Genomic DNA, 13,522 nt, shown 5'->3' with positions numbered 1-13,522 from the left:
GGCTAGTAGCTGTTTCAGATATAATCAAACCTTGATCACCTGACATCTCAATTTTTTGAAATATCTCTTCTTCGCAGTAAACTGAAATCATACTCTGGTTCCTGTGTTTGTGACTGTAAGCCCATCCTTTGCTGCAGAGTTGTGCACCAGAATCTAAGCTTGTGAAGAAAATGTTCCAGCTCAGAATTGGTGTAAGCCAATTAAATGCTGTTTGGCTGAGTTTGCAATCACAATGAAACCTTGGAGAAGTGCGAGCAGCCCTTGTTCTGCACAATGGGATGCTTACTCTGAAACTCGATAATGATTTAAATTTCAAGGTTAAATATTTAAGTTTTTGTTGTATTGCAGTAGTGCTTTGGAGTCCCAGTCATGTTGCCAATTATCAAAGGCACTATACAAACAAAAAAAAGTTCCCCGCCCCAAAGAATTAATATACTTCTTCCGGTGCCTTTCCAATAACTGTGGATACTGTACTGATTTAATTTTATGAGGCTGCCACAGAATTTCTGATCTGCTACGCCAGAGGCCGTGCTGGAGAATTTAGACCTAGCATGTTCTGCCATACACCAGAGAAACTAGGGACTTTTTTGTTATAGTAGCAAATTACCTGTGCAAACAAGCTGCCGGGTGTTTTTTTTAATTAGGAGTGATGCTGCCTCTATAAGAGTTTGTGAAGAAATAAGTAGATATAGTGAGAAAATGGAAATTTTTATTGTCTATTGTGGCAGCTTCTAGAGGCCCCAGCCTCATTGTGCTAGATACTGTACAGATGCAACTGGAAACACCTTAGTTATAAAGCCCTCATGTTGTAAAGCTTTTCAGTCTTGCCATTATAATTGTTAAATATTCTGTCTCATGTACTGGGCAACAGAATTATTTTAGAGCAAATATAATGATTCATTCTCTTTAAAAATAGAGCTTATTGAATTCTTTGACTCAGTAGAGGGGCAAGGCAAGTTATCCTATTCTTGAAATATGTTCCTGGTAGAGAAACAGTAGTTGTCTATCATATGGAATGTGTTTCAGAACATAATTGTCTGCTTTTTGACTCTGTGATGGACCTGTTGCAAAATTCATGAAGTGATCCTTAACAGAATTGTTTGGCAGATAGATATTTGTTTTATAGATAACACATGAAATCTGTTAACCAAATTGGGACTATGTGATTAAAAATGAAACAACGGAAAGATGCGACATCTCACAGTTTGTCCTCCAAGTTGTATTTATATAGATAAACACACACATATACTGTGGGGAAAGGGCTAGCAAAATTTTCTTTAGCTGTTGAAAACTTAAAGTAGCATGTCCTAAAATGTGTGGAGAGGGACTTGCTTGTAATTTATTTTGATACATGGATATATGATATATGATAAGCAGTCATTGGCATGGCAGGTGAAGATTTGACACACTATAGTGGGTATGTATTTCATAAAACTACTTGCCTTCATTAAAATTACCTGTGAACTTAATTTTTTTGTCCTATTTCAGTATTTCAGATTCCAAGCATTCACTTCTAATGCCATATCACGTCTAATGTAGTGTAAATATATGTAATATTGCTGTTTTATAGACAATTGAAATGATTGAGAAAGAACAGAGGGAAGTCGAAAGGCGACCAATAACAAAAATTACTCACAAAGGAGAAATAGAAATTGAGAGTGATGCTCCAATAAAAGAACAAGAAGTAGCTATGGAAATTCAGGTGAATAAGTGGTACTTTATTTTAATTCTAAGAGAAGGTTGATTTTGTTTATTAAAAAAAAAAAGCAATAGAATTATTGTGCATAAATAATACAGATGGTTTATATATAATTTTGTTTTAAAAGGATATTAAAATAAATAACTGAATTTAATTTAATTCTTTATATAGAGGGTTTTAGTAGTGGTTTTTTAAGTCCTAAATTTTAAGGGCTTTTTGTTGTGTTCTTTATCTTGTGATTCTCTGGCAACAGTCAGGTTTTAAATCGTACCTTAATTTATTACTGTGGAGAAATCATGACATTTGATATCCTAAGTTTTCTTAAATCTTTTGAAATGTTTGTGGTGTGTGGTGTTTTTTAAAATAATAATAAACTGTAACCAAAGCAAAAGTCTCTCACTTGAGAAGATGAAAGTGTTGAAAGTTCCCAAGTGGTTGACTCTGAGGTAATTGAAATAACATTACAATTAAGAATTTCTGATAGAGCATAAATGTTACTGTCTTCTATTAACTGAAATTGATTGCTTGACCTTTCACAGGAACCTACTATGATAAAGATGGTAGAGAAGACAGAAGAGATTGAAAAAGATAAAGAAGTAGATGAATCTTCATTTCCAGATACGACGAGTCAACACAAAAATCATCTCTTTGATCTTAACTGTAAAATCTGCATAGGTAATTATAGTAAAAGTGTATTAAAATTAATAACACTTACCACATAGGTAATACTTTCCAAACATATATCTTAAAAGTTAAAAAAAAAAAAAAAAAAAAAGGGGGGGGGGAGAAACCTCATTATCCCCCCAATTTGCAGATAAGGAAGGAGCATCATCTTACTTTACTAGTAAACTTTAAAGAGACAGAGCTGTTAATTCTGCTTTGTGTCTGTGTTGCTCTTACGCTGTTCTTGGAGCACTGGTGTTGGTGATTAAGACTTGGCTAGGTTTATTGTCAGCAAAGCACAATATTAGCACTCTGTCCAACGGTTCACAGGGACACTTAACACATATGTGCCCATGACAAGGTAACGTCACAGTCAATATAGTGTTGTCTGCTACACTGGTGCAAAGCTGTTCCTCCTCCTATGACTTCTCCTTTTATACATTGATATAAACAAGTTATGTTTTACATTCCATATGTTACTAGTGACCATCCTTGATGTTTCGTTCAAACTACAGGGTACAAATTCCTCATCTATTATCCTGTCATTCCCTCCTTATTTTATGAGGAATCTGTGTGCTCCTGTACCATCCTTGCAGGTCAGGAATGCGCTTACTCGGTTAGCTGGTATTCTGTCAAGTCCTGCACTGGTTCACCTCCGGACTTTGGTTAGTCATGGTCCAGCAAGGCCTAGAGACAGTATGGAAGTTGATAGCACGGCATAGTCAATAAAGAAGCTCCCATAGGAACTGTGCCTGTCTCGTTGCTGCTCTAGCTTTTCTTTAGCTCTTCCAGCTTTGATAGTGTTTGGTATCTTTTCCCTATTTTCAGATAAAGACCAATTATTTATTAGTAGAAAATAATTTTTTTAATTTCCTTTCTCAAGGTCGAATGGCACCACCTACTGATGACCTTTCTGCAAAAAATGTGAAAGTGTCTGTAGGAGTTGCACGTAAACAGTCAGACAATGAAGCAGAAAACATAGCAGATGCACTTTCTGCAACGTCAAATATTTTAGCCTCAGAATTATTAGAAGATGATAAACAAGAATTGTCAAAGCCAGCATTCTCATCTATCCCAAGGTAACAATAAACTTCTTGATATCCGTATAAAAAAAACCCTTATGATTGTTCTGTCAAGCTAAGATTAATGTAAGTAATATAAGTAAAAACATGAGATATGATGAGTTATAAATAGAGAATGCTGTGTGACTAGTGGGGCACACTCACCTCTCGCGAGCACTCCCCAGTCAAGTGTAAGTGTGTGTGTGTCTTCATTTTCTCTCCCTGTGGTCCTCCTTGGGCTCAGGTCTTTAATTAGTCCTGTAGTCAGTGATCTCAGCCCTAGTACTGAGCCGTACTGCAGGGCTTCCCATGGGAGGCAATGTCCTCACCCTATCTGGGCAGTTCAGGCCCCAGGTCTTTTGCTGGGCCACTAAAGAGTTCAGTCCCCTTCTGAGGTGCCTCAAAATCCAGGCCACTTCCCCCAGTGGCTAATGGGGGTGGAGGGGACCCTGTCCTGCACACTACTTTAGGTCCCAGCCCAGGGACCCTGTATATAGCAGCTGTCTGCCATGTCCTTTTAAGCTGCGCCACTGCTCTAATTCCCCGGGCCACTTCCCTGCGGCCCTGCACCTTCTTCACTATTACTTCAGGGCTTTGTCCTGATGGAGTCGCAGCAACCAGCCCAGAGCTCTTCCTCGCTCTCCCTGGCTTTTGCCAGCACTGTCCTGTCCGATGTCTTGCAGCCTCTCAGCCAGCCACACACCATTCATGCCCATCCAGCTCCAGCAGGGAACTCACTCTGGCCCTGCAGCTCCTCTTATACTAGCCTGTTGGATCCTGATTGGCTGCTCCCTGCAGCCCCTTTCTGACTGTCTGTGTCCCACATAGCCACTCTAGGCAGCTTGGAGGACCCTGTCCACTGCCCTTTTCTGGGGTGGGGTGTGGCAGGGCCAGGAGGCCTCCAGCAGGTGGCCTTGGAGGGTCTGGTACACCCCATCACAGTGATCAAACTGTCTAAATCAGGCCTGCACAACTCGTAAAGCGGCGAGGGCCACATTACTCCAAAGAAAACAGCTGAGGGCCGAAACCCCCTGGCCCCGTGGAAACACCCCGCCCCAGCACTGCCCAGCCCTGCAGAAACAAACCCTCCTTCCCCAGCGCCGCCCCATCAAAACAGCTGTGGGCCAAAAAGGAAGGTTGTGGGTGGGGAGGTGATACTTGATTTTAAATCAACCAGGGGCTCCCAGCTGAAGAGGTGGCTGGGAGCCCTCAGGGGCAAATTAAAGGGCCTGGGGCTCCGGCGGCTGGGGGAACCCAGAGCTTTGCGGGGCTGGGGCAGAGATTTAAAGGGCCCAGAGCTCCTGCCGCTGAGGGGAGCCCAAGCCCTTTAAATCCCAGCCCCAGCCCATCCGCTGGAGCTGCGGCCAGGATTTAAAGGGCTCTGGGCTCCCTGCAGAGGGCCTGCGGGCCGTATGTTGTGCAGGTCTGGTCTAAATGCTTCTTTAAGTAACTGGCTTTTTGTACCTCTTATAGTGTAAAGTGGCATTACTTTGACAGACCAATTGCAGTTTTAAAATATTTCAAAATAATAGGAAAAATGCAGTTTTCCAAAAGCGGTGTTTGTTTCTTTGAGAATTTTCAGTGAAATCTCCCCTTCCAACCTTCAAAGAATCTAAACTTCAATTTCCCATATTCTTTTTCTTTCTTCATTAAATTGATCCACCATACATTTTCTGATGATGGATACAGAACATGCCTATAAATGACATGGCAAAGTGTAAAGGTAAAGCTTTTTGTTAAAGATTGCATTGGTTTTGATATATAAAACTAAATATGGTTTCTACTTTTAATGTATAAAGCTAAATACGGGGATTCTAGCTGTCCTGGAGATGGTTCCTCCTCCTCCTCCTCCTCTCTTCCCCCCTCCCACCATGTCTGTCTGTCTCTCTCCTGACAGTAATGATCAGCTGGGGACTCTCTTGTTCAAAGTCCCTAATCTAGAGGATCTGGGGGTGCCCATTGACTTTAGGATTCATATAAACCTCTCCTAATCAAATAAAGCCTAAGTGTGTTGATATTTTTGAATGCATTCATTCAGGGCCTAATTTTCAGAAATGCCGATTACCTGAAGCTTTAGTTGATGTTAAGGGGTTTTGAGGATGCTCAGCACCTTTGAAAATCAGGTCCTCAGGATTTTGTTTGATTGAGATTAGTTTGTGGGGTTTGAGATTCTGTTGTTTACAAATTTCTTCATCGTTAGCATTGTCTCTGATTAGTTTACTTTAACTTTATGTGGCTGTTTATAATTCATGCATTTGTGCATAGATGAGGTTCTAATTTTTTTGTTAGGCGTGGGCTATCTCTGTAAAACATGATATACTCTTGTATAAATAATAACATTGCATAGGTTGCAGTGATTACAAACCTTAATTCCATCCTTACATTTTCTCATCAGAAAATAATGCGTTGTACAGTTCACCAGTGCAGGGATGCTTAGAAGACATGTATGTTGATGTTGCTAAGGTTGGAATTAAGATTGTGTGTTCTAGTGCAGTGGTGAGGAATGTGATGTGAATTGTTACTGTACGTGTTGGGCATTTATATAATTTAATGAGGTGGAGTTGGTCAGCAAAAGTGGTGAATGTGATGTGTAGGTAGGAGAATTACGAGAGGACAGTCGTCGAAGCCAAGAAAGGACAAGATGTCAAGGAAAAGAATAAGATCAGCTGCATCAAAAGCAGCTGAGCAGGTCAAGGAGAATGAGGATGGAGTCCTGGTTCTGAGATTTAGATACGAAGAGGTCATTAATAGACTTTGGTGAGAGTGGAAGCCAAATTATAGAGGATCTGGGAATTAAATTGGAGGAGGAGAACTCCAGACAGTTATTGTAAACAGAACATTCAGTGAGCTTAGAGATAGAAGGGAGAGGGTGCAGTAGTTAGAGAGGCAAATGAGGTCAAGGGTGGGCTTTTTTTAAGATTGTAGAGACTGAAGCAGGTTAGTCTTAAGAGGGGAAGGAGCCAGAGGAGAGGGACAATTTAAGGAGAAGAGAAGGGATGAGAGAAGTGGTGAGGGAGATCAGGAGATGGGTTGGTCATTGGGGCAAGTGGAGCGGTTAGAGGAGGAGAGCAAGGAAACTTGCAGCTAAGGGGTTGATGGGTTATAAATGTGGAATTTGAAGTAGTTGAGATCAGTGTAGGAAATTGTGTGGAGAGAAGGAGAGCAAGCCAGGAGTTGATATCAGAGTGGAAGGCTGATGGGGAGGATTTGGGCCGATAGTAGGTGACGGCAACGTGGAGGAGGAGAGGAGTCAGTGCTCTTCAAAAGATGAGGCCATGAGAAGTGACAAGTTTGAAAAAACCTGTTAAGGTACACTTGTAGCTCTCTGCTAAATATCTTCTCAATCTGGAGAAACTGAGTAGCCTTAGAAGAGAGACTGGCGAAATAAGGTACTATATGTTACCTGACAACCCTTCGTGTAATTTTTAGGAACTGCGCTGGAAGCTCAGAAATCTGGCTGTCTACCCCTTTCCCTTATGATCAACTACACAAGTTCCTCAACAAAATAACTGAAAATTCAATATCCCGCGACAGACTTAATATGACCCTTTTGGTCCCTTTTAGCTCTACGATTCGAAGGATGCTACAGATCTTACTTTCATATAGCTACTTTTAGTGAGATGGATTTCAAATATTGTACTAATTTTCCTGATCACATATAATTATAAAGGGCACAGTCTAATCATTTTTTTTAACCCGTTTTCTTTAGATCAGAGACACCTGGTACTGTTGAAAGTGAAACTCTGTTCCTGGCTCGACTGAACTTCATCTGGAAAGGTTTTATCAATATGCCCTCTGTAGCAAAGTTTGTTATCAAGGCCTACCCAGTCTCTGGCTCTTTTGAGTATTTAACTGAGGTACTGTATGTTTGTTCAAACATTTATATTTACCATGAAGAATGAAAATTTAATTTAAACTATTTATTCATTTGCTGTCTCTTATTTGGGATCAGATAAAGTGATCAGAGTTGTACTGAGCTGAAAAGTGAAGTCTGATCATTATGCTAAATACTGTACTGGCGGGTTGACTTAGATAAGTATTTATTTAACAGTAAATATATTTAAGCTTGCCTCAAAGGGTCTCATGGTTTACCAAGATGTAAGCTTTTTTGGAGTGTTTCAGGACATTCCTCTCCTATTTTGTGTTTCTTGAAATACCTTTCCAAATACAGGAGTAGTTGTAAAGCCAATCAAAGCAAGTGAACCCAAATAATCAGAGGATTGAGGAATCAACTAGACATGTTAAGACATGTTTGCTAAGCATACATTTGTTTTCCTTAAATTTTAAACTTACGTGAACTGTCTATTAAAATGATTGCCATACCAATCTGAGCAACAACACTTTCAGGGCTGCTCTTGGGAAGATTAAACTATCCTTACCTTGCATTGGTGCCCTTTCTTCTTCTCTGTAATGTTCATCACTCTCTCTGCAGAGTGCAGGAGAGAGGCAAGACAAAACTGGCCATTGAAAGAACAGCCTCAGTGGTGTTAAATTTCTGGCTAGCGGTGAGGAAGTGCTAGGTCAGTTTTACATTAAACAACTTTTTTCTTTAAGCAAGCAAAAACCTTGTTATATGGAGGAAGAATGCCCACTGTGGTTCCTGCTGAGCATGCAGGCAATCACAATCTGTATAACACAAACTGCATCCTTTGTTCTAAGTCTGTCTGCAGTTATGGTCCGAATTCTTATACCATAATAATATAAATTGATGTTTTGTACCTTTTTATAGATTAAATTTTGTCATTTTTCATTGTTTGTTATATTCTCTTCAGAGTCTGAGATAGGGAAGATGATGATGGGGTTATAAAATGTTTATAATGGTAATCTTTGGGAATAAAAATATGATCAAAGGTATCACAATGCTCTGTATTTGTGCAAGCTGAATCAGATACAGTACCCTTTTCATCTTTATAATCAGAGTTAGATTTTCTGTTAGCATGATTACATTTACTTAGTGCAGTGCAAAGCATGCAATACACTTTAGCATTATAGGAAGATATGTTATAAAACCCCTACACAGTTTATGGCATATTAACTCCTGTGTCTCAATTTCAGTTATTTTTTCATGTTCATTTTCATTATCTGAGTCAGATGCCACCAGCAGAAGGTTGATTTTGTTTTTTGGTGGTTCAGATTCTGTAGTTTCCTCATCGGAGTGTTGCTCTTTTGAGACTTCTGAAAGCATGCTCCACATTTCGTCCCTCTCATATTTTGAAAGGCACTTCAGATTCTTAAACCTTGAGTCAAGTGCTGTAGCTATCTTTAGAAATCTCACATTGGTACTTTCTTTGCACTTTGTCAAATCTGCAGTGAAATTGTTCTTAGAATGAACACCACAGTCTGGGTCATCATCTGAGACTGCTTATAACATGCAGTATATGGCAGAAGGCGGGTAAAACAGCAGAGGACATACAATTCTCCCCCAAGAAGTTCAGTCACAAATTTAATTAATGCATTATTTTTTTAACGAGCATCATCAGCATGGAAGCATGTCCTTTAGAATAGTGGCCGAAGCATGAAGGGGCATACAGATATTTAGCATATCTGGCACGTAAATACTTTGCAATGCTGGCTACAAAAGTGCCATGCAAATGCCTGTTCTCACTTTTCTGGTGACATTGTAAATAAGAAGAGGGCAGCATTATCTCCTGTAAATGTGAGCAAACTTGTTTGTCTTAGCGATTGGCTGAACAAGTAGTAGTACTGAGTGGTCTTGTAGGCTCTGAAGTTTTACATTGTTTTGTTTTTGAGTGCAGTTACGTAACAAAAAAAATCTACAGTTGTAAGTTGCACTTTCACAACAAAGAGATTGCACTACAGTACTTATATGAGGAGAATTGAAAAATACTGTTTCTTTTGTTTATCATTTTTACATGCAAATATTTATAATAAAAATAATATGCACTTTGATTTGAATTATAACACAGAATACAATATATATATGAAAATGTAGTAAAACATCCAAAATATTTATACATTTAAATTGGTATTCTGTTGTTTAACTGTGCGATTAAAACTGTGATTGATTTTTTTGAGTTAATCACGTGAGTTAACTGCGATCAATAGACAGCCCTACTGAAAATCTTTTATTTATACCTATTGTTAATGATGTATAATTACAGATGTAGAAGTGTGCAAGAGGTACTTCGGATTCCATTACACATTATTGGTTTTATATTGAAAAACCCAACTGCATGGTTTAATGCAAACTAGTTTGTTTCCCTGAAGTGGCATAACTTCTGCTGATAAACTAAATCATATGTAATATAAGCGTTTAGGAGCTAAGTTCCTCTATTATTTTTGAAATCTATTTCAGTATGTACAGTGGGTTCAAATTGTATATCTGCTTTTCTGACAGGACTTGCCAGATAGTATCCAAGTAGGTGGCAGGATATCACCTCACACTGTTTGGGAGTATGTAGAAAAAATAAGAGCTTCAGGGACCAAGGTAAGGAAGAAGCTTATACTTTAAATTAGAAGACCTTAAATGTCTGCTGCAGTGCCAATATTGTGTATATATAATGTTTTCAAACAGTTCTCTGTTGAAAATAGTATGACTTTATGTACACAGCAAAAACTGATACATAAGGCTGCTATCCTTTCATTGCTCAGATCCCTCTTGAACACCCATTTCTACTGTGATGCTTAAATATAAATAATCCAATTTGAGGGTAGTTGATATTTTTGTTGGGACCTAGGGTTTGGAGTTGATAGCGTATCTTATCCCTCCTTCCTACTGTTCATTTCTGGCTTGTCACTCCTCCGTTCCCCTCTCTCCAGTTTTCACCCAGCTGAAGTCAATACAGACATTAGTCAGGTGGTTCTGATTTGCCCTTGTGTGAGAGAAGAGACAAGGAGTTCCTCCCTCTTCTTCCCCTTTCCCATACCTGGTGTTACGGTTCTTGCCTTTCCACTGTAGCAATTAATGATATATCTTACCCACTAAAAATGGTGCAGAATACATATTCTCCTTCAAGTGATTGCTCATGTGTATTCCACAGTAGGTGTGCGTGCTCGCCATGTGCACCGGTGCTGGAAGTTTTTCCCTTAGCAGTACCCATAGTGAGGGAGCCCCTCTGCGACCCCTGGAGTGGCGCCTCTATATCACGCCATAAAGGGGGCTGCGCACTCTCCCGCACCCTCAGTTCCTTCTTGCTGCCAATGAAGATAGTCGGAACTTGTACTCCAGCTTTGCTGTAGTATCTTCCTTAGTAGTACGATCTTCAGCTGTTACTAGTTTCTCCATTTAGTAGCCTGGCTTGGGGCATGCCCCGAGCCCCAAGCTTCAAGTCGTGCGACTCCTGTCGCAATTCCATGCCCAGAAGCAATCCACACTCCGAGTGTCTTCACTGTCTGGGCGAGGCTCATATAAGTGAGTGTTGTAAAATCTGTAAGTCCTTCAATTCCCTGACTAAACGCGAACGTGAGATCCAACTCTGGGCTCTGCTTATGGAGTTGGCTCTGGCCCCGGCACTGGCGCGCTGACCCGACCCGGCGCCGGGCACCGCGTCCTCGGTGCGGAGCGAAGCCCCATCCACCAGTCGGCACCGCTCCTCTGCCAAGAAACAAGGCAAGACCCAGCGGTGCCGAGACAAGGACAGGGGTGAGACTGGACCCGAGTTGGGCAGCCTGCGATCCTCCTCGGGACCCAGACCTCCGACTCACGCAGAGCGGAGTACTCCGGCCCCGTCAGCGTGTGCCTCCCCGACAGTGAGGATTCCATCGATGCCGGAGGCAGCTCAGGCAGCGCGCGACATCCTTGTCATGCCAGTACTGAGCGGGCCACCTGAGTTGGGGCCCTCGTCCTGAGGAAAGCCGCTGCCGGGCGCCCACGAGCCCTCACCAGCCAGGTCGGAGGTTGAGGTCCCTGCTTGATCCACGGGGCCTTCCCGTAGCCCGCGTCAGGTTTCCACTCCGATGTCGGGGTTGCCTGGGAGTGAGTCGCTGGAGTCTTCCTCGGCCTCCAGGGGACGCAGGCACCGGGACAGAAAGTGTCAACGCTCCTCGTCCAGCCACAGTGATAGCAGGTCGTGATGCCATCGGCACCGCCGATCATACCATGGCGCGCGCTATGCTCGGAGTGCATCCCGACAGTCACCGGCACCGACGCGTTGTAGCCGCGGTAGCCAACTGGAGTCCAGAGATAGTACCTCTGACGTTTACGTCTCGTCGTCAAGGTCTAAATCCCAGGGCCAGACCCGACATAGGTCTGCACGAGATGAGACTCCCACACCACCCTGCGGACTCTCGGCCTGTATGTCCCGCAAGCCAAGGACAAACCCAGGCCGCATCCCTCGGCTCCCCCCATAAGAGGCAGATATGAGCCCCCGCCTAAAAGGCCTAGGGACCAGAGGCGCAGGTCACAGCGCCAGTGCCGTTTGGCCCCACGCCCCGGCCCCTCGAAGGGCAAGAGGCAAGGAAAGAGGCGTTTTTAACTCTTTGCGGGGGGCCACCTGGCCTGTTGCCAGGGAAACCCCCCAGTTAATAAAGTTTTTTGGCAACTGTTTATCGGCCTTCAGAGTGCATTGGTCCTGTATAACGTCGGACCAGTGGGTCCTCCGTACCATCTCCGAGGGATACAGGCTGCAGTTCGATGCAACCCCACCACATCATTCTCCGTCCCGGGGTGTCCCTGGGGACCCGGAACATACCCTCCTTTTAAATCAGGAGGTGATGCGCCTTCTCGCCCTAGGCACGGTGGAGAGGGTACCTCGGGAATTCCAGGGCAAAGGGTTTTACTCCTGGTATTTCCTGATCCCGAAGGCGGGCTCAGGCCCATCCTCGACCTGCAGAATCTCAACCAGTTTCTGGTTTGCTGCAAATTCCGTATGGTCTCCCTGACCTCTATTATTCCGTCCCTGGACCCGGGGGATTGGTTCGCATCCCTGGATCTCCAGGATGCGTACTTCCATATCCATATTTTTGAGGGTCACAGGCGCTTCCTCCGCTTCCTGGTAGGGACAGACCATTACCAGTTTACGGTCCTTCTCTCTGGCTTTTCCACGGTCCCCAGGGTTTTTACCAAATGCATGGCAGTGGTGGCAGCCCACCTCAGGAGGAATGGGCTGCAGATCTTCCCCTACCTGGACGACTGGCTGCTCAAGGGCAAGTCTTGGTCCCAAGTGCAGGCGCAGATGGAATTCCTGCTAGATACCTGCACGAGTCTAGGCCTAGTGGTGAACAAGGAAAAGTCCACGTTAGTCCCAGTTCAGCGCATACACTTCATAGGGGCGCTATTAGACTCCCTGGTAGTCATGGCCTCCCTCCCCCGGGACAGGTTCAAGACGCTCAAAGGTCTCATCACCTCGGTCACAGCCTTTCCGGTGATGACAACACGGGTGTGCCTTCAAATCCTAGGCCATATGGCAGCATGCACCTCCATGGTGCGACATGCCATGCTCAGGATGAGGCCCCTCCAACTCTGGCTGGCCTCCTAGTATTCCCAGGCCAGGGACGACCTGGACAAGGTCATCACATTGCCACCCAATGTAGTAGCTGACCTGCAATGGTGGTCCCTCCCGAGCAACATGCTTCAGGGTATCCCCTTCTGGGAACCCCCTCCCTCACTAGATCTGGTGTCATACACCTTGGACTTGGGATGGGGAGCCCAAGTGGGGCGCTTCAAAACCCAGGGCAGATGGTTGCCCTCGGAATTGCATCTGCACATAAATGTCAGGGAGCTCTGGCGTGTGTAGCCTTCAGCCAGCACCTAGGGGGGGGAGATGGTCAGAGTCCTCACGGACAATACGACTGCGATGTATTATATCAACAGACAAGGGGACACGCGTTCCATGGCCTTGTGGCCAGGAAGCCCAGCTCCTGTGGGAGTTCTGTATAGCCCGCAACATCCTTCTGAGGGCTTTTCACCTGCCCGGCAGGCACAATACGCTCGCAGATCGCCTAAGCAGGTTCTTGTCCCAACAACATGAGTGGTCACTAAACAGGGAGGTGTCCAGGCAGCTCTTCCTAGAGTGGGGCACTCCCCAGGTAGATCTATTCGCCACTGTCCAGAATCGCCTATGCCCATGATTCTGCTTCAGGGCGAGAGAGGGCAAAGGGGCGATATCGGACGCGTTCCTAATCCCATGGTTGGGCCGCC

At 43.7% G+C, this 13,522-nt stretch overlaps 1 protein-coding gene across 15 annotated transcripts in view; it reads left to right on the top strand.

Moving 5' to 3' along the window:
* PHF3 (PHD finger protein 3) overlaps nucleotides 1–13,522 on the top strand; it is an 80,395-nt gene that overhangs the window by 57,084 nt on the left and 9,789 nt on the right. For all 15 annotated transcript variants that reach the window (XM_039531951.1, XM_039531955.1, XM_039531953.1 and 12 more), the window contains 5 exons: nucleotides 1,571–1,702; nucleotides 2,239–2,374; nucleotides 3,246–3,441; nucleotides 7,133–7,280; nucleotides 9,782–9,871. In XM_039531951.1, the coding sequence (XP_039387885.1) occupies nucleotides 1,571–1,702; nucleotides 2,239–2,374; nucleotides 3,246–3,441; nucleotides 7,133–7,280; nucleotides 9,782–9,871 (702 nt within the window). The remainder of the gene's footprint in view (nucleotides 1–1,570; nucleotides 1,703–2,238; nucleotides 2,375–3,245; nucleotides 3,442–7,132; nucleotides 7,281–9,781; nucleotides 9,872–13,522) is intronic.

This window comes from Mauremys reevesii, linkage group 3 (genome assembly GCF_016161935.1).
Source record: "Mauremys reevesii isolate NIE-2019 linkage group 3, ASM1616193v1, whole genome shotgun sequence".
Classification (NCBI taxonomy): Eukaryota; Metazoa; Chordata; order Testudines; family Geoemydidae; genus Mauremys; species Mauremys reevesii.
Note: the sequence above shows the minus strand (reverse complement) of the source record. Positions and strands in the feature narration are given on the sequence as shown.